General features: G+C 46.6%; 1 protein-coding gene across 2 annotated transcripts in view; it reads right to left on the bottom strand.

The window, feature by feature from the left end:
- Positions 1-18,917, bottom strand: part of NCAPG (non-SMC condensin I complex subunit G) — an 859,779-nt gene that overhangs the window by 574,460 nt on the left and 266,402 nt on the right. For both annotated transcript variants that reach the window (XM_069631905.1, XM_069631906.1), the window contains exons 12-13: positions 13,845-14,024; positions 4,457-4,567 (exon numbers count right to left, since the gene is read on the bottom strand). In XM_069631905.1, coding sequence (XP_069488006.1) covers positions 4,457-4,567; positions 13,845-14,024 — 291 coding nt within the window. The remainder of the gene's footprint in view (positions 1-4,456; positions 4,568-13,844; positions 14,025-18,917) is intronic.

Consider the following 18,917-nt stretch of genomic DNA (forward strand, 5'->3'; position numbering starts at 1 on the left):
TTCCGAAAAGCCCTTTCGGGGGACTGACGGTTGATGCGAGTCCTTTTGTCTGTCCTTGGGCTTCTCCGCGGGTTTTGATGAATCCTTCGGCCTATCCCTGGATTTCGACGAATCCCTAGGTTTTCCCTTAGGTATCAACGAATCCCATGACCGTTGCCTCCGATTATCCGCCGAAATAATCCTAGCGATGCTTTAAGCAACCTCTTCAGAGGTGGAAGGGTGTCTAAAACAGTCCTGCAGTTGCATGGTTGTTTTTGGGGGAACTGTTAGGCAGAATCTTGTGCAGTTCCTTTGGGGACCACTGCAAAAAGATTAAGACTACAGGAGTAAGCAGTAAACCCAATTGGTAGCAATCTGTACCACCCAGATTTACCTGGTGGCTGAGCAATCAGACTTCTCTCAAGAAGAGTAAGGCAGTATATAGAGTATACACAATAAGGCTAAAAACACAGTGGAACAAGCAAACACTGACCAGAGCTTTGTATCCAAAGTATATAATTATTTATTTAAAACACACTTTAGGTAATACACTAGCACTCTAAATCAAAAGCAAGTTAAAACACAGTCTGATAAAGTATAAACACCTCCCTTGATAACTATTAGACAAGACAGAGTTAAAACATCACTATTTGTTAAAACAGATGTGAGTGCGTAACCTAGATGGCACTCCAATAGTTAAGATAAAGGGAGAGAAAAAGGCAGAGCATAAAAATAAAACAGTTCCCAAAACTTTTCTAAGTCCAAAGCAAGTCAGTGAAGGCAATATACACTGTAGAGCCAAAGTTCATAGGCCAGGCCCACTTTAAATGGAGCAAAGCAAAATGTGCCCAGGATTACACGGTGTAAAATGCACTAAAAGTCTTTGCAGAGTGTTCAAAAGAGGATGGGGTTATTCGAAACGTAAAGTTAGAAGGTCTGGAGACAACCCAGTTGGAAAGCCAAGGATTTAAGGGTCACCTTTAGCAATCCGAAGAAAGGGAGGCCAGGTGGAACACAGTACCTTAAAGAGAGAGGAAGCTCCAGCGGCGGCAGTTGTTCCTGGCAGTGAATGCAAGTCGTGGATTCGTCCAGGGGAAGAGAAGATCTCGTCGAGGAGGAACCTTGTAGTTGTTGCACTGGCCAGGGAAGAGACCAGCCGCGGAGTTCGTCGGTAAAAGGTGCGTTCCTTTTATTCGCAGTCAAAGTGGTGAAGCTTGGCTATCCGGTCGCCGGGGTGCTTGGCACGGGCGAGTCGACCAAGAGACTTCTTTGGAAGGGGAAGGGGCGAACTGGTTGATCCCACCAGCTCAGAGGGAGAAGACTCTTCCAGCAGAAGATCTCTTGTCGTCGGGAAAGTGGTGAGGTCGTTGCAGCAGGGCTCCACCGGTGGTGTCGTCGTTGCAGTTGGCTCAGCTTCTTCCCTCTGGATTTCTTAGGTCCTGTGGCAACTTCTGAAGTTCCAGTACCCAAAAGCCCTGCTTTTATGCTGAAAAACCCCCATTCAACAGCCTAGCTGTCACTCACACATGCTAAGTGGTGAGCCAGGCGGCTCACCACTGGGCCAATCAGAATAGAGTGCGACTTGAGTTGCTAAGGCAGCGCAGTCCACGGAGCAAATTCCCCTCCCCACACATCCTGTGGAACCCAGACAGAGAAGCCCGCCAAAAAGTGGAACAAAGAGCTCGACCTTGGTCAGAGTTACAGAGACAGACACGAACACCATTGAGTTCTGGCAAAAAGACCCAACCGTGGATTTAATATTAAACAAACCGGCGGTATCTTTAATAGTGCACCAAAAAGTGGTGCGTTTAAAATCAATTGAAAATCACATAGGAAATATTCCGGTGGAATATTTGGCGTGGTAACCACTGCCACCAGCCAGAAACTCGACAAGTGGGGACTGGACAGTGCCCCCTTGAAAACAGACCAGGGGCAATATAATTAACCCCTTCCAGTACTGGTTCTGGTACTGTTCACAATTTAGGACTAGTAAAGTCAATGGTGACTTTACATGTCCTGGGAGACAGTCAGCCCCAGGGTATGGAGTCTATGTTTGGGGGTCACTATGACACCCCTGTGTTACTGCACTGAGGGTGCTGTGTAACACACATGAAAAACAGATGATACCCTATGGAGTAAAAAGGAAACCCCATTGCCCATAAGCACATAGCAAGTCAGAGACGTACCTCAAATCATGCCTAAGAGTGGGAGGAAGAGAGTCTCACTCTTAGCAGGAGAAAAAAACAAACCCCAAAAATCCAGCAAAGCTGCTGGGGGACTCACTAGGTTTGGGAAATTAGCCTTATAAGAGAATTCTCCCTAACAGGAACCAAAGCCTTCTTGACCGTGGACACCTTCTTCCAATACCTCTCGGCGGTCTCCTGAGTATTAGGGGCAGCGCCCTTCGATTTAGAATGCCCAGTCACAAGGCGCACCTGTTGTTGCGGGGAGGGCTGCCGATCCTGACGACCTGTGGGTACGGCCGAAACATTTGGTGTGCCCGTTGGCGATATGGGTTGTTTTGACTGTTTTGTCGAAGACATCCCGGGGGTTGTGTCTTTAGTGTGCAGAGAGTGTGCGCCCTTGTCAAAAGGGTGTACAGTCCCCATAGCAGGACCCGAAACTTGCCTAACAGGGCCGGGGACAGACGATGCAGAGCGAGAATGCTCCACTGAGAGGTCTCGGAATCGGAGGCCTGTTCGTCACTTACTCCCTCGTCAGAATCGGCAGTTTTGGCAGCGGGAGAACTAGACTCGGCCTGCGACATTCCGTAGGCCGCCCACCGCTTAACAAGGCACTCCTTTAGTGTCTTTGGTCGGAGGAGCTTGAAAACCGCACAAGCTGTCTTGTCGTGATTCAGGGGCAAACACCCATTACACACAGTGTTCATCTTTCCAAGGAGATTTGGCCTTGCAAGAAGGGCAAAACCTAAATGGAGTCCTCTCCATAGCGGAGGAAAAATATAGTGACGAAGAGACCCAGGGAACAAAGAGAGGAAAGGGAAAGGCATTCTCGGAAAAGAAAATGTGCACCTCGACCCCACTCTCCCTACTGTGTAGGCTGGCCAGAAGGGCCGGCCACGTGGTTGTCAGAGCCGATCGGAACACTGTCCATCGAAGGTCCGTGGAACCAGCTTCGGCGTAGATCAGGAAACCGCTGTCTATGCAATGGACGGTAGGAGAATAATTAATAACTTTAAAATACACGACCAAGGGTCGAGCATAACAATAGCAATGTCTCTGGACGAGCTCCGCATAAGGCGACCATTATGCTGGCCAGAAAAAAACAATCTGAGGGACCTCGACGCGTGAGGGATTTTGGGTACACTACACATCACCTAGGGATAGTGTTACAGGAACGCCCATGTCGACGTACCCTTTTGATTCTCGAAAGACAATATGCAATACTCTGCGGTTACCACTGGATGTCAGACTATATGCACAGCATGTGATTCCAAGCAGATTAACAAGCATCAGAAATGTATATATGCAAAAATACGCAGTAGAGGAGACATATAGAAGCTTGCTGCGATATAACCTATAATGTGACCAAAGTAGCCATGGGGGGAAAAAGGACGTCGGACTCATTGAATCTCACCGAGCTACCTCAGAAACAGACCAAGGCTGCAGAGACGGGCGACGCTGGAAAAACAGCTTTGTGTGAAGGATGGAGAGGAGCCTCTTGGCCTGGGAACAGGCTGCAAGGTCAACTACAAAGGAAAAACTTTGGCTCAGGGCCTGACCGATGAGATGATGGGCTAATTGGAGCAAGTGGTTTGTAGTCTGACTTTCTTTGCACCTGGGTTTCGTTTTGCTTACATGCTGCTAACGAGCTGAAAGTCCATGGTTGGGAGAGAATGCCAACCAATCATATGGGTCCCTATAACAATCTGCTATACAAAGTTTCACAAGCCAATCTGCTACCGTAGTCTGTTATAATCAGTATGAAAAGTATTTAGAGGTAGTTCAAGGTGTGTCTACTAGATAAGGGGCCGCCAATTAAGTCATTAACATGCACATATTATAGGTACATATGTTCCCTTAGCCAACCCCTTCCTTCAATAGGTTTTAAGTTTGGCACATAAGATGGATTCCTAGCTAATGCATATTGAGGTGAAAAGCCTTTGTGCAATTCAAATTGTGTGAACTACTGCTTGTGTTTCACCAGATTGCCCTTCTTTATTCTGAACTGACTAAGTAGGACTTTGTCATATTCTTTGGGTCTCTCCAGTTATTTTCGTCTGGGGTCATTTAGTATGGTAATTCCATTCTGCACATAATAAACACTTCAAGGTGCTATTGCACAAACTCACTCAGTAAAAAATAGCTCAGGATCACAGTCAGCAGATATGCTGGTGCTTCCACTGAAAGCCAAGTGAAAGCTGCCAAAAGAAAAATCTATTTTACCATACAGTAAACAAACATACCAGCAGATGCGCATTACCTATTAGGAAATTGCAATCAATTAGAATACTTACAAGAGACTCAATAATTCCATTCATTGTTGGACCAATTCCTTTGGAAAGGGACATTTGCTTTAACAGTTCATAGCACATGGTCAAACATTTCAGCAGTGTTTCAGGGTCATTCTATAAGAGAAACCAAAAAAACACAGTTATTGAGCAGGTCAATTGTTTATGAATGGACATTAGTCTAGATATATTTTGGCAAAGCTATCACAGAAATATATCAAAGAATATTTCCGGTCTGCTCATTTTAAAGTAAGAACATTGTCTAGTTCAATAACAAAATAAACAAAAAGGTTGCCTTCAAGGCGATTCAGGTTCAATTAGTCCACAGCACTACGTCCCTCACAATTTGCTGGAGAAGCCTGTCCCTGCTGCAGGCTATAGTAAAAAACGGCTCCAAAGACGCTGTACAATGCAACAAAAGAATAAGGAAACCTGGTGCATAAATCATTCTATTACTCATTCGGACATCCAAGGCTCCCCCTTATATAACCAGCCCCAGCAGCTCAACAGTTCTCAAGTTTACACCAAGCCATTATGTATTAACACATATATACTGTGAGCTTTAAAGGATGGAGCACCACAGACTAATCACCTGAATCACCATGAAGGTATTTTCTTTGTTACTTTTATCAATTGACTCTCTCGTTCACAAACCAAATTATTGGGACAGTCTTCACATCAACGGAGGTGAGTGTTAACAGCATATGTTTGGTGGCTTCAAGCACAAATGGTCACCCGGAACCTACTGGACAAAAGAAGAATCATCAGGATGAAACTTTGTAGGAATAGCATACACAACTCATGGGGAATATCCCAAGTGACAGCACAACAGACCTCCGGAACAGGCATAAGCCTTTGGAAAGCAACTTATGTGTAGATCTGTTGGACTTCACATGTAAGTTCTCAGGAAAAGAAAGACCATGGCAGTATATGCCTTTACAATGCACAACACAGCCCATCTGGCAATGGTGGCCTTAACCGCCTTAAGGTCAGGTGAAATGCCACAATAGCAAAAAGATTATATGCACTATCCAAATAAAACCAAGTTACTGGTCACATCCAGACTGTACTGTACGTAGCCTTGTCTGCTGGTGAATGACATGGTCTACGCTGAAAACAGTTCTGTAAATCTGGTTCTAATAGAAGACATTTTTGTAAACCATGTCACAATAAAAAGGAAGTAAGACAGAACTTTAAAAAACAAACAAAAGACGGCACAATACTTCAAACCATCTCGTCAGTATGGAAAACTATAAAAGGCTCTATACAAAGTAAAAGTTGAAACTTGCTCACCCAACTGGCAAAAGAGCCCGCAACTAGAAAGTAGTCTTTCAGGAACTAGGGAAATCTGCCCCTTTTCAGAAGGGCACATGTGATCACTAATGTTAACAGTTTATCCAATATTTGAGGTCAAAATGTTCATCTCAGCTTCAGGAGGGCGAATGGCTACTGATCGCTTTACCAATGTAGCATTAGAAAAGTGTACATATAGAAATAGAAATCTGAATCCTTCCTGACAGCACAATCTAGATGTTGGGCCTCGTAAACCACTATCATAGAGCAGCTCCAAACTCCTCGGGTACAAGGTTTTCAAGTTAAGAAATGTTAGGAAGTCGGGGGAAGATCTACCCTCTCAGTCGAGACAGAAGGCGTTTCCTCAAAGGAAGGTTCCTGAAGACTGTCAGACAACAGTAGAAGGTAAAAAAACCGTGGTTATCAGTTCGGAGTGATTAGTATATCAGAGTTCATGCTCAGAGACCGTTACAGCACACATTTGGAAAGCCAGTGGCCGTGGTTAAAAGAACAAGCCCAAACTCCTCAATAGAACAACAAGTTACTTACCAACTGGTAACGTTCTTTCGAATGGATGTTCCTCCAACGTATTCCACATCTTTGACATGTAATGTCAACAGTTGTGCACTTCGGAAACATTTTCGGCAGAGGGTGTCCAGCGTCGGGTCGATGTCCCTCGAAGGCCTCCATCGAGGGCGACGTCACTGGATGTTATGAATAGGACGCACGGCGCCCGTAGTCTCAGTTTATATTTTTTCCCTCAGATCATGTGGCACCAATCCAATGTCTGCAGGAGTGCACATAGCCTTGCGGAAACGTAAGCTGCAATCGCATAGGAAATTCTCCAAGGGGCAGGCTGGGAGGGCGATGTGGAATACGGTGGAGGAACATCCAATCGAAAGATCGTTACCAGTTGGTAATTAACTTGTTCTTTGAATGGATTGTGTCCTCCAACGTATTCCACATCTTTGACAGACTTCCAAAGCAGTACCAGAAAAATGGAGGAGGGAAAAGAATTTAGAAAATCCAATCAGATGGCAGAATAAAGAACTACCTTACCAAAGGCTCTTGACCATGGATCGTATCCAGGGAGTAATGTTTACCAAAGATTTTGGATAGAAGCCCATGTGGCTGCATCACAAATATTCATAATAGGAACTCCCCATTGGAGGGCGGTGGAAGTAGCCACGCCCCTAGTGGAATGAGCTGGTAACCCTTCCGGAGGGTCCTTACGCGCCAATCGGTAACACTCCGTAATGGTGAGGATAATCCACCTGGACAAGGTCTGTTTGGTAACAGCCTGGCCCAATCGGTGTCCAGCATATCCCACAAAGAGTTGATCGTCCACTCTGACCCTGGACATCCTAGAAATATAAAAGCTCAGAGCCCTCCTATGATCCAACCTATGGGGTCGCTCCGCTTCCTTACCAGGATGAGGAGGATAGAAAGAAGGAAGAACCACTTTCTGGCTCAAATGAAATTCAGATACTACCTTAGGTAGAAAGAAAGGACGTACCCGTAGTACAACCCTGTCCTTGTGGAACACAGAAAGGGCGGCTTAGATGAAAGTGCCTGCAATTCACTCACTCTGCGAGCGGAATTAACCGCAACAAAGAACACTGTCTTGAAGGACAATAATCTCAAAAGACAAGAATGCAAATGTTCAAATGGAGCACCCATTAGAAATTTCAATACCAAATTCAAATCCCAAACCAGCACCTGGAAAGGGGACGGAGGGAACACAGTCAGTCCTTTAAGAAATTGAGAAATCAAAGGAATCTTAAAGTAAGAACATTCTTCAGACAAGCGCTTAAATACAGACAGTGCCGCCAGCTAACCTTTAATGGTGCCCACTTGAAGGTACCTGTGGGCCAAAGAAAGTAAGAAAGACAAAACGATAGGAATGGAATACTGCAAAGGATCAACATTTTGTCCTCTGCACCAGTCGCAAAACTTATGCCAACGGTACAAGGATTTTATTGCTGGCCTCTTGGCCGAAAGCAACACCTCTGTCACATCATCTGGGAGGTCCCAATCCTTACATCTCAACCTTTCATATCCCAAGTGTGAATGTTGAGAGTTCTGACCTCTGGGTGGGGAACCTCTCGGTAGGGAATACGGCGTGGAGGGCAGATGGACATTTCTAGAAGGTCCGGGTAGCACGCTGTCCTGTCCCAATCCGGAGCAATGAGGATCATGTGGCGCCGAACCTCCGTAACACTTGAGGAATGACAAGGACCGAAGGAAACATGTACATTAGTGGGAATGGCCACTCCACTACAAACTCGTCTCCTCTCCTCTTGGAGAAAATTCCCTTGAGCAGCATCTCTCGTACTTCCGGTTGACACTGGTGGCAAAGAGATCCACTTTTGGGGTTCCCGAAAGGGCAAAGAACTCCAGAAGGACTTCCTGAGCCAACACCCACACGTGAGAGATCGTGCTCTGCCTGCTCAGAGCATTCGCCGCCACATTTTCGTCTCCGGCCAGATGAACTGCAGAGATTGAAATTCCCTACTGTATGGCCCAGAATCAGAGCTGCATTGCCTCTCTGCACAACGGGAGTGACCCTACCCCCCCTTTTTTTGTTGAGATAATGCATGGCCACTGTGTTATCCGTCCTGATCAGGACACTCTTCCCCCGCACAGACGGCAGAAAAGCCTTCAGGGCGAGCCCGATGGCTCTCTGCTCAAACAGATTGGTGTGTAGTTTGGACTCCGGAGAAAAACGACCGTTGGCGGTCAAGTCGTTGGCATGTGCGCCCAATCCTGTGAGGCAAGCATCCGTCACTACAGTTCCCTCTGGCCATGGTTGCCAAAACTGCTCCCGATTCATCAGATTCCCTTCGTTGGCCCACCACAGAAGATCCTGGGAGACCGAGATTGGAATCTGAATGGGATATGACATCTTGCCTGAGAACTGCGACCACTGCATCTTGAGGACCCATTGCAGGGATCTCATCAGCAGTCTGGCCTCTGGCACCAGAAAAATGCAGGATGCCATGAGGCCGAGCAACCTTAAGAATTCGAAAGCCGGGAGACTCTGGGCATGTTGAAACTTGTTCACCACCTGCACAATGTGATGAGCCCTTACCTTGGGAGGTGAGCACCCCCAAGGTCTTGTCCAAACACAGCCCTGATATACTGGAGCTGTTCAGTAGGTGTCAGATGTGACTTCTTGAAATCGAGGAAGAAGCCCAGCCTGGTGAGGGAGCGGCAGGCGACACCAAGATGATCCAATGCCTGCTCGGGAGGACGCGCATGGATCAGCCAGACATCCAGGTAGGGATAGACGCAAATCCCTCCCCCCCCCCCTCGCCTGAGATACGCTGCCACCACCACCATTCGCTTGGTGCAGACCCTCGGGCAGACCTCAATCTGAAGGGCAGGAAGCTTGTTCAACCAACGCAAGTCCAGGATGGGTCTCAATCCCCAGTCTTTCTTTGGGATAAATAAATAAGGGGAATACCATCCCTTGTTCCTCTCCACTACAGGAACCAGTTCTATAGCGCCTTTCTCTAGCAGGGTCAAGATTTCCTGCACAAGGAGCGGATCCAGAAGCTTCAAAGAGAAATTCCCTGGTGGATTGTCGTGAGGCCGCTTTAGGAAGGGAAGACAGTAGCGGTGGGCGATTGTCTCCAGAGCAAACGCATCCAAAGTAATGGCTTGCCACTCTTTGAGATGCTGAGACAGTCTGCCCCCGACTGGCGAACCATGGGACATGGCCTCATGACTGTTTTGGAGCAGCGGCGGCAGCGCCTGAAGGCAACGAGGCAGCTGCCTGAGCGGCTTTGGCACCTCTATTTCCCGGACCACCACTGGTACTTTTTCACTGGCCCCTTTGACTGGCGGCACCTCTCGTTCTACCAAAGGAGGAGTAGTAACGAAAAGAACCTCCCCTCCACTGCTGTCCCCTAGGACAAAAAGGCGGAGGTTGACGCACGGCTGCGCTTATAGATTTCGCTTCAGCTTTGGAGGTCTGCAACCTCTCAAGGCTCTCGTCAGCCTTGCTGCCAAACACATGGGCACCATCAAAGGGCATGTTCAAAAGACAGGCTTGGACATCTGTGGCAAAACCCGAATTCCGCAACCATGCTCGAAGCCATGTACCGGTTAACACTCACCGTGTCCAAACCCGACTGAAAGGATTCACACATGGCATCCTTGCCATCTTGCACGAGAGCAAGGAACCTATCCCTTTCTTCCCCCTTGGGAATATGCTCAGCCGCTAGAGAAACAGTTCCACAGAGTGTGTGAAAACCTTGCCAGGGGACAAGTGGAGTTGGCTGATTTCAACGCCATACTCCCTGCAGAAAATACCTTGCGAGCCCAACCATCGAAGCGTTTGGCCTCCCTATCAGGGGGGATGGTAGGGTACGCCGCCTGAACCACCAAACTCGCAGGAGTGGGGTGAGTAGATAAGTAGCCGGGGTCGCTAATGGAAGGGCGGTACTTCTTTGTCAACGATTTGTTCACAGCCGGAAGAGATTCAGTCGACTGCCAAGCAGCTGCCACCCTCTTCTGTAAAGTGAGATGAAAAGGTAACACCGGGTCAGAGGACGGACCTTGATCTAAAATGTCTGTTAGATCATCTGGTACAAAATCTTCAGGAGGACTGTACCAGCCCAGATACTCCGTGACCCTAGCCATGAGCCTCCTGTAAGATGACGTGGCATGAGCCCCAGGCTCAGGCCTGCCAAATTCCACTTCCGGTGTCTAGCCCATTGGCATCATGGAGGGTTTGCCTTAACTCCTCCAATTGACTGTCTCCAGAAAAGACAGGAGCCACATCAGGCTCCATAGGGTCCTCAAAGTCGTACTTTTCCTCCTCCTCATATATGTCGTCAAGAGGGAGGTAAAAACCCTGCCTCAGGACAAAAGAGGGTCTGGAGTCCACCACAAGCCTCACAGACCTAGCAGTAGCCTTCTTTGGAGGATCCACCGCATCAGGTACCTACAACGGTAACTGTCGGGCAAAAATCCCCGAAGGCGCTGAAGGCTTAGACGCCAAGGGCGTCGACTGCTTCAGTGTCGAGAGCGCCGAAGGCTTTGGCGTCGACACTGGTGCCGACGGCTGATAAGAAGGCAAAGCCTCGATATCCGAGTCTGACGGACACAGCGCCGACTGAGTCGACGCCGTCTTCGAACCCTTAGAAGGTTTCTGCTTTCTCGCTGGGGACGAGGACCGAGACCTGGAAGCATGTCTCTTGTGACTATCCTGAGCCTTGTCCGAAGGGACCTTGAAGGTTCCCGATGCGAGTCGCGTCGAGGACCCGATCCTGAAGGCATGCGAGCCACAGTACGAGCTTCGGTAGAAGGCACAACCGGAACCGTGCCCTGCAATTGGAAAATCGCTAACATCTGCTCCTTAAAGGCAGTCCATTCCTCCGGAGTCGAGGACTTCGTCGGGCATGCCACTTTACTCGCGGCACCATCCTCCGTGGAAGATGGGGAAGGCGACTGGCAACGTTGCTTCCTAGAATGCCAGGACGAGGAAGAAGAATGGCGGGAACCACTCCGGGTCCGAGATCCACGGGCCTCCTCCCGATGCAGAGAATCGCCTCTCGAATCGTCAGTGGAAACCCCATTGGACGATTTAGATTTTCGGTACTTATTGGGTTTAGAACCCCTACCCACCTGAAGCTTCCCCTTAAGCTCCCGCAAGGCCTTGGCAGTCAGCATTTTCAACAGTCGGTGTTGTGAAGTTTGATGCGGGTCGGTGATCGACATTTTAGACTTGCAGTCCCAGCAAGTCCCGGCAAGTCTTGAAGCCAGGCCGCGAAGTCGGAGGGGTCAAAGAAGAAGACATCACTACGATGAAACACACGAGGCACGCAGAGTTCTCGAAGCAAACACGTTGGCGGAAAAAATGAAACTGAGGCTACGGGCGCTGTGCGTCCTATTTATAACATCCAGTGACATCGCTCTCGACGGAGGCCTTCGAGGGACAGCGACCCGACGCCATCGACGCAGGACGCCCTCTGCCGAAAAAATTTCCAAAGTGCACAGCTGTGGACATTACATGTCAAAGATGTGGAATACTTTGGAGGACACAATCCGTTTGAAAAGCACCCACCAAAGACTATTCCAGATCCCATACACACAAATCTGATGCTTCTGGCTGCATCTTGCAGCAATCAAAGCCATCTACGTAAAGCCCCACAGCAGAAACATTTTCTCCTCTACTTGTTAGTGGAATATGCACCCGTGAGGGGAATAACACAGACAAGCGAGTCTGCCTGCCTCTGTGTTCTTGACAACCTTAACCTGGACTGTCACTTGACAATAAATACCACATGAATGAAAAAGTACATAAAGCTTGGATTCTGTTGGAACCAGATGGCTTAAATCATGGTCTTTTATTAGAAAACCTTGAGTCTGTTTGATGACAAGTATCTCCAAGGGAGTAATGACCATTTCAAGTGAAGTGTTAAGAATTTAACTGAATAATTTGTACTGGCCATACGGAAGCTTTTGTTCTGGTTTACTGAAAATCCCAGGCTGAACAGAATGCTGCACACCTTTTCAACACACTCCCCGAAAAAGCTCAGATGAACTACTCATTCAAGGAGGGTTACAAACAAATACGTTGAAGTCCGAGGAGCACTGCCACTACGGTTAAAACCAAGGGGAAAACCATTGGTGCTTTGTTCGGGCCAAAGGGAAGACACTTGTACCCAAACTCATAGCGAATTTTAGGAATGTCTGTGTTCTGACATAATGGGGATGCAAAATAAATGTCCAGAACAAGCAATCCACTAACCTATCCACTTCTTGAAGAGACTCCAGGATTGTGTGAATATATAAAAGACCTACTACAAAACACAAAATCAGTACTCTTAAGCACAAAGATTTTTAGGATTTGGACATATACATTTTGGAATGCAAGGATAATTTGGAGTGGTTTAATCTCCTATAAGAGAACCCATTCTTATGCACATTCCAGGCCTGTGGCCCCAGACAGGCATGGCAAACGTTTGAAACAAAGCTAGCAAGTTAAGAGCAATCTCAATCAATTTGAATCTGCACATGTGGGAAAGAGATTAGGGGCCCTATACCCAAAATAAGATTACATAAAATAGGTCTAGCATTCGGAAAAAATGGTGTCAGGTGAACCACATAACCCAGCAACCCACATTAAAGGAATAAAAAGGAAAGGACCAGAAAACAAGACTTCTCTGCCTATGCCCCAAGAGTATGGAACCTCAATGCCCCTACAATTCAGAAAAGAACTCAAGACCGACCTCTTCAAGGAGTCTCTCCTCCTCAATACTTAGGCCATTGGGTCGTCGCCGGCACCACCTGACTTGCTAGACGCCGTCCACCCCTCTTCTCCCTGCCACACTGTACAGCTGTACCCCTCCTTTGTGTCCCCCTTTATCCTACCCCCCTGCAGTATGTCTGTTCTGTTACCTCTAATATGCGCTCTGTTATGCATCTCTATTGTTTTATACCTCTAAAGCGCTCCGTTGCTTCTCAAAGCTAGATCCACACTCAAATACCATAATAATAAAAGAAGTTCTGCAATGTAAAGAAAAGTGGTACTACATAGTACAACATCTGAGATTTTGGTGGCTTCTTTAAGCTTCTGTGGGCTGCTCAAAGTCTTACAATTATTTTTGCCAACAGATGAAGCTACATTTTAGTCAGACATGTCCTCATCTCACCTTTGGAGTCAGAATACCTTTGTGTAAGAAAGGAAACGATCCTCAAACTTGCACTTGAACCATTCTGCCCTATAACATTCAGACAGTGTGAAAGAGGTACATCCAATCCTGAGGAAACATGCACTAAGATTAATTATGGACTACAAGTACTGCATGACTCCATATTTGAAGTTCCCTACACTAGTTACCTTAGTATACAGATCGACAAATTAAATGGTTAAAAATATATCCGCTCTCCATTACATATTTTTCTATTACTTCCATTGTGACCCAACTCAGATTCAGAAATTACCAGCAGTACAAGAATATCTGGGGAATCCACTAAGAACTAGGAAAGAACTTCCACAACAGATTGAGAAGAGCAAGATAAAGCAAGGTCAACCCAGCAATACATTTCAGGAAGACTAAAGGAAATTTACAAGCGAACACCAACAAACCTTTTCAACTCGTATTTCTTTAATTTCAGGTTGTTCCTCCTCTTTTTGCAATTGAGTTTTTATAATCTCCAGTTCTGCGACCTTTTCCTTTATTTCTGAGGCACGGGCAAATTCCTGAGAGGCAATACATTCCTCCAATTCCTGTTTCGCTTCATTCAGCTTAACTTTGATCTCTGCAACCTAAAAAAATAAAAAAATAAAAATAAAAACTTATCAAATTTACCAAAAAGATGACATTTTATCCAACCCATTTTAATACAAATTAACAGCCAATCCTGTTTAATGGCCCTTCCTCCTCAGCCCTTGCTGTTTGGCAAAATGAACTTCCTCTTAGGCAACCTACCATATCACACTGTCACATCAGACACTCCTTTAATCACTTTAGATGCCAGCATGTAGAGAAATTTGATGGGTAAAGGGACCATTGACTTAAGCATTATATGAACTGTAGTCTTATCAAGTACAGTAATGCTGCTATTCTCAATCCTTCTGCGAACATATTTCTTCGTACCAACATGCCAGCCTTTCCTTTGAAGTATTCTGTAGGTGGGGGATGCACTATCCAGCCCAGGTCCATAGTAAGTATAGAGTAAGTATAGAGTAACAAGTACCCTCTATGACAAATCTAGCAATATCATCACTGATTCTCAGGAGGGAAGCTTCTCTTAAAAGGCTAGGGAAAGGCAGATGCTACCCGCCTCAGACCCCAGGGGTGGCTATCTACGGGAGGACCATGCAGGGGAAGACAAACACCAGAGAGATAAACAGTGGATCAAAATAATACTACAGCCACAATTTCTAATGGCACCCATGTGCCTTTGAAACCTGCATATATGGCTTATTGCGATATAGATAAACCATCTCCAATCTCAAACAAGCCAAGAGCAGCAAACCAAGGCTGCAGTATAGTCATTGTAAATTCCTGGCCAATGCCAGGAAGTTTAAAACAGCCACAGCGGATAGAAGTGGGAGAAGTGTGTGGCAGAGTGGAAGGCTGTCAGTAATCCAGGAGACCGTCAACAAGGAAGTGAGAAAGCAGAGAAGTCTAAGCTGCAGGGCGGAGGTGCGGACAGCCGCAAGGAGAAGCCGTGTTGTAGACGACCTGCCGCCTGCTTGCTATGAGCAACAGAAGCCGTCCGGCTGAAAACAGAACAAAGACTGACCAGCTGAGCGCACAAACGCAGAGTCAGCGGAACAAACAAGAAGTCACCAGGAAACAGAGCACCGCTAGAGATGCTTGGTAATCCAGAAGGAATGCGTTACTGAGGTGGCTGACAGCAGTTGTTGGGTCTCTCAGAGTGTGAGAGGAAGTTGTTGAAAATAACAATTGATGCAAATGACGACATTGAAGAAAATAAACTGATCTAAATGAGGAAAGCATTGAAAATAACTAACAAAATGATGCAAACATGAATATTGTGAAAGAAGGGTCAGTGACACTAATCTGGAGAAACAATAAGGTGTATATGAATATTGATGAAAGTGAGACAAAAGCGCAAAGCTTAATAAAAGGAACTGGAATCTATACATGCAAGGTTGAAAAAATGTCACTGGCCCAATTATGGAAAGCTTTTGGATATGTGAGTGCATAAAGGAGGAGACAGTCCTGACAGGTGAACACATCATATAAATAAGGAGTCTGAGACTCGTACACAAGAAGGACATATGAGAAGCAAAGGGATATGATTATTTATATTGCACCCATACACAGGTGTTTCAGGGCGCGACGAGGCAAGGGAGGGAAACAAGGGAGGACAACGCTCTTACTGGGCTCAGTGACATTGAGAACGCGCAAGAGCAGGGGAGAGGGAAAGTGCAAGGGGCAGGGGAGGAGTGAAAAGTGCTGAACAGGTGATAAAATAATAACAGGTAGTGCAGCCAGCAGGTGGCAAGGGCAAGAATTAAGCACAGACAACAGGTGTCTGATAAGTGCGGGTAAGGGGACTGTAGGATTGCAGATACAGACCAAAGTGTAAGGGTTGCTGGGAAGAAGTGCGGGTGTGCAGATGGTTGGGCTGGGATCTGGGCCTGAATACAGAGGGTAGACAGGAGCTCAGTGCAGAAACAGACCGGGATCAGCAGGGGAGAGGAAGAGACAAGGCAGAAGCAAAGAAAAAGGTCTTGAGGTGCTTCCGGAACTGAAGATGGTTCTCCTCGAGCTTCAGAGAAGCAGGGAGGCTGTTCCAGAGGGAGATGCGAGCCGAAGAAAGATCCATCATCAACTTGTTGCTTGGAGAAGCGACTGACCCTGAGGGAGTTGGAAGAAGAGGAGCGAAGAGCTTGAGTAGGAAGGTATTTCCGGAGTGAGAGTTAAGGTATTGAGGACCAGGCCCCAGAAGACCTGGTTAACAATGCAGAGGGTCTTGAATTTAATCCTTGCAGCCACTGGGAGCCAATGTAGAGATTTCAGGGCTGGAGAGATACGATCTCTGGGCTTTAGGCCAAGGACATGCTGCGCAGTCCTGTTCAGGATAAGTTGCAGAGGGCGTAGAGTAGTGGCAGGCAGATTTAGAAAGAGGCTGTTGCAGTAGTCCAGCCTAGAGAACCAAAGCGCTAGAGACAGTGAGCTTCTGGGGGAAGGAGAGGAAAGGAAGAATACCCCTGAGGAGGTGCAGTTGGTAGTGTGACTTCTTAGAGATGTCAGAGATGTGTGGAGAAAAGGAAAGTGTGGAGTCAAAGATGACCCAGAGGTTCTTAACCTCACAGGTGGGAGCAGGAAGAGGGCCAAGGGAGGCTGGCCTCCAGGATACCCTGGCAGGAGAGTAATCCAGGGATGAGAAGCAAAGGGGTACCCTGGCAGGAGAGTAAACCAGAAGGCCAAAAACATTTGGCGCAAACAGGGAGTACCTACATATATCCTGGCAGGAGAGACACCAGGAGTCAAAGGTTGAACACTAATGAAACTGCATGCTTGATAAAAAGACAAAAAGGAGGATGTACGCCCGTTTGGAATTCAGTTAAATTGCGATAAAGACATTTCTGAACTGCCAGAAAGACTTAAGGTGAAAGTAGACCCCTTTTTCCTGGCTAAACCTCATTGCTTTTCTGTTCTGCACCTTAAAATTTTATGTTGAAGACTTCTGAAACAAGCTACCAATATACAGCTAACCAGTTATCCCCCCCTTCTACATGTTATATCTAATTTAGAATGTGAGGGTCAGTTTAGAAATTCTTCGACGGAGGAAGCTCTTAACATGCAGATACAGACGTTCCTTAGTTTTGTTGAGGCAGGGAAACCCCTCTTAGAATTAGGGATAGCTAGAATGTTCTCCAACCCCATCTCATTTTCTGGAAATAAAAGTCTATAAATATCACTTAACATGCCTCTGTATCCGAGTCTTACTCTTGGTCCCTTACACCTCTTAATAATCATCTACAGATCTTAAATAACTATTCTGCTCTTTAAAAAATATGCATATTGATCCACATCTGAGGACAGCATCTCAAAAGGATAGGCTGGGTGTTGACCTTGCCATTAAAAAGACAGCATTCAGTATTAGGGAGATGTAAGAGGTGGTGGGTGGGAGAGTGGGGTTTGTGCAGTCTTGACTTTTTTTGTATACTTGACTTTGTGAGTATAACAATTCTCATTCCTCCATGATACATGTTCCGAAAGAATTTTCTTTTTGCAACTTTCCCTCCATTTACATCAATGGAACCCTCCGCTACTTCCTTTAGCTTGAACCCTGTGGTGACTTTTGGAGGCAAGCAATTAGTTTTGCTTATCTACAAACTCCAAGTGCTTTCAATCCGGACCTGTACTTGCTTGTTGGCTTGCTCAAAGCTAGTTCTTGGGGACTTTTAGACTTCCGACTACCAGCTCAGACACTTACCTGAAACATTGACTCTTGAGGCATTAGGTGTACTTACCAGGTGGTTAAAGTATATGAAAAAGAATTTTCTGGAGCAAAATGCTTGCATCTGGGATAATTTGCATACCCAAAATGCCTTGCTGATGTGGCTGTGAAATGGAGGTGAACTGCCAGCAATAGCTACTAGTTGACATTTGGCATGTATGACTTGGCTCAAATGGATTGTTCTTCAATCAGCCCCCCGTTGGGTTGTCTTCCAATCTACCACATACCTTTTCTCCTGCGGCAGTGCTCAGAGGGGAAGGAGACTTTCCCATTCTTTGTGGAATAGCGACTCAGAAGTCTTTGTGGTCTGGTCTCCGTTTCCAGTTCCTCCTTCCGACAGGACTTGGGCATGGGATGGTTGGACACCAGTGTGGGGCTCTGGCCGTTACTTGCTTCTCCCTTGGTTCAGCGGCTCAGTGCTCCTCGCGCGCTCTGCGTTTCTAGACTTGGTAGCGTTCTGAGGGCTCCGGACACCCCCACCCCTAATCTTCTTCCCGAAGACTAGAAAGCATCCACAGGAACTTTTGATTTTTTCTGCTTGGTAAGACTTTAAACCTGATAAGAACTGCCTTCTAGCTAGGTTTGCGTTTTTACATTAAAGGACTGGCTGTACTGCAAAACTGCCTCTAGAACCTGAAGCTCTACTAGGATAAAACTAACCAACTGTTTTCCTCCCCAGAAATCACTATCTTATATGTGTATGCACAGTAAATACAATTACTGCATTATTTTGTGGGTGCATGGTATTACCGATATAACTGTCAAACTCCTGTAACAACTGTATGCATTCAGCAACTACAAACTAAGAAGTGACTATTTGAAAGTATTGAAAAGTATACCTATGCGTGATGGTTTAATAGGCTAAGTATTTAACCCCTTCAGTGCCAAAGGTGAGATATTTCGTCCTTGGAATTGCATGTGCAGTGCCAAGGACGAGATAGCGCATCCTTTTTGGCACCTTGTTTTGAGCGATCCCTGCAAAGCAGGGATCGCTCAAAACTGTAATCCAACCCCTGGGCTATGTGAGGGGGAGGTGCCCCCTCACTGCCAGGGGGCTGGATTACCTTCAGTTTCACGTCGGCGTGCGTAAAGCACGTCGGCGTGAAACAAAGTAAAAGAAGGTGAGTGCCCTTCTTTGTCCGCCTCAATCTCCGGCTGTATTTCAAGCCGGAGATCTAGGCGGGTATCGCTGGAAAGGGGAGATTCTCCCCTTTCC

The sequence above is a fragment of the Ambystoma mexicanum genome, chromosome 6q (genome assembly GCF_040938575.1).
Source record: "Ambystoma mexicanum isolate Mex_15411 chromosome 6q, UKY_AmexF1_1, whole genome shotgun sequence".
Lineage (NCBI taxonomy): Eukaryota > Metazoa > Chordata > Amphibia > Caudata > Ambystomatidae > Ambystoma > Ambystoma mexicanum.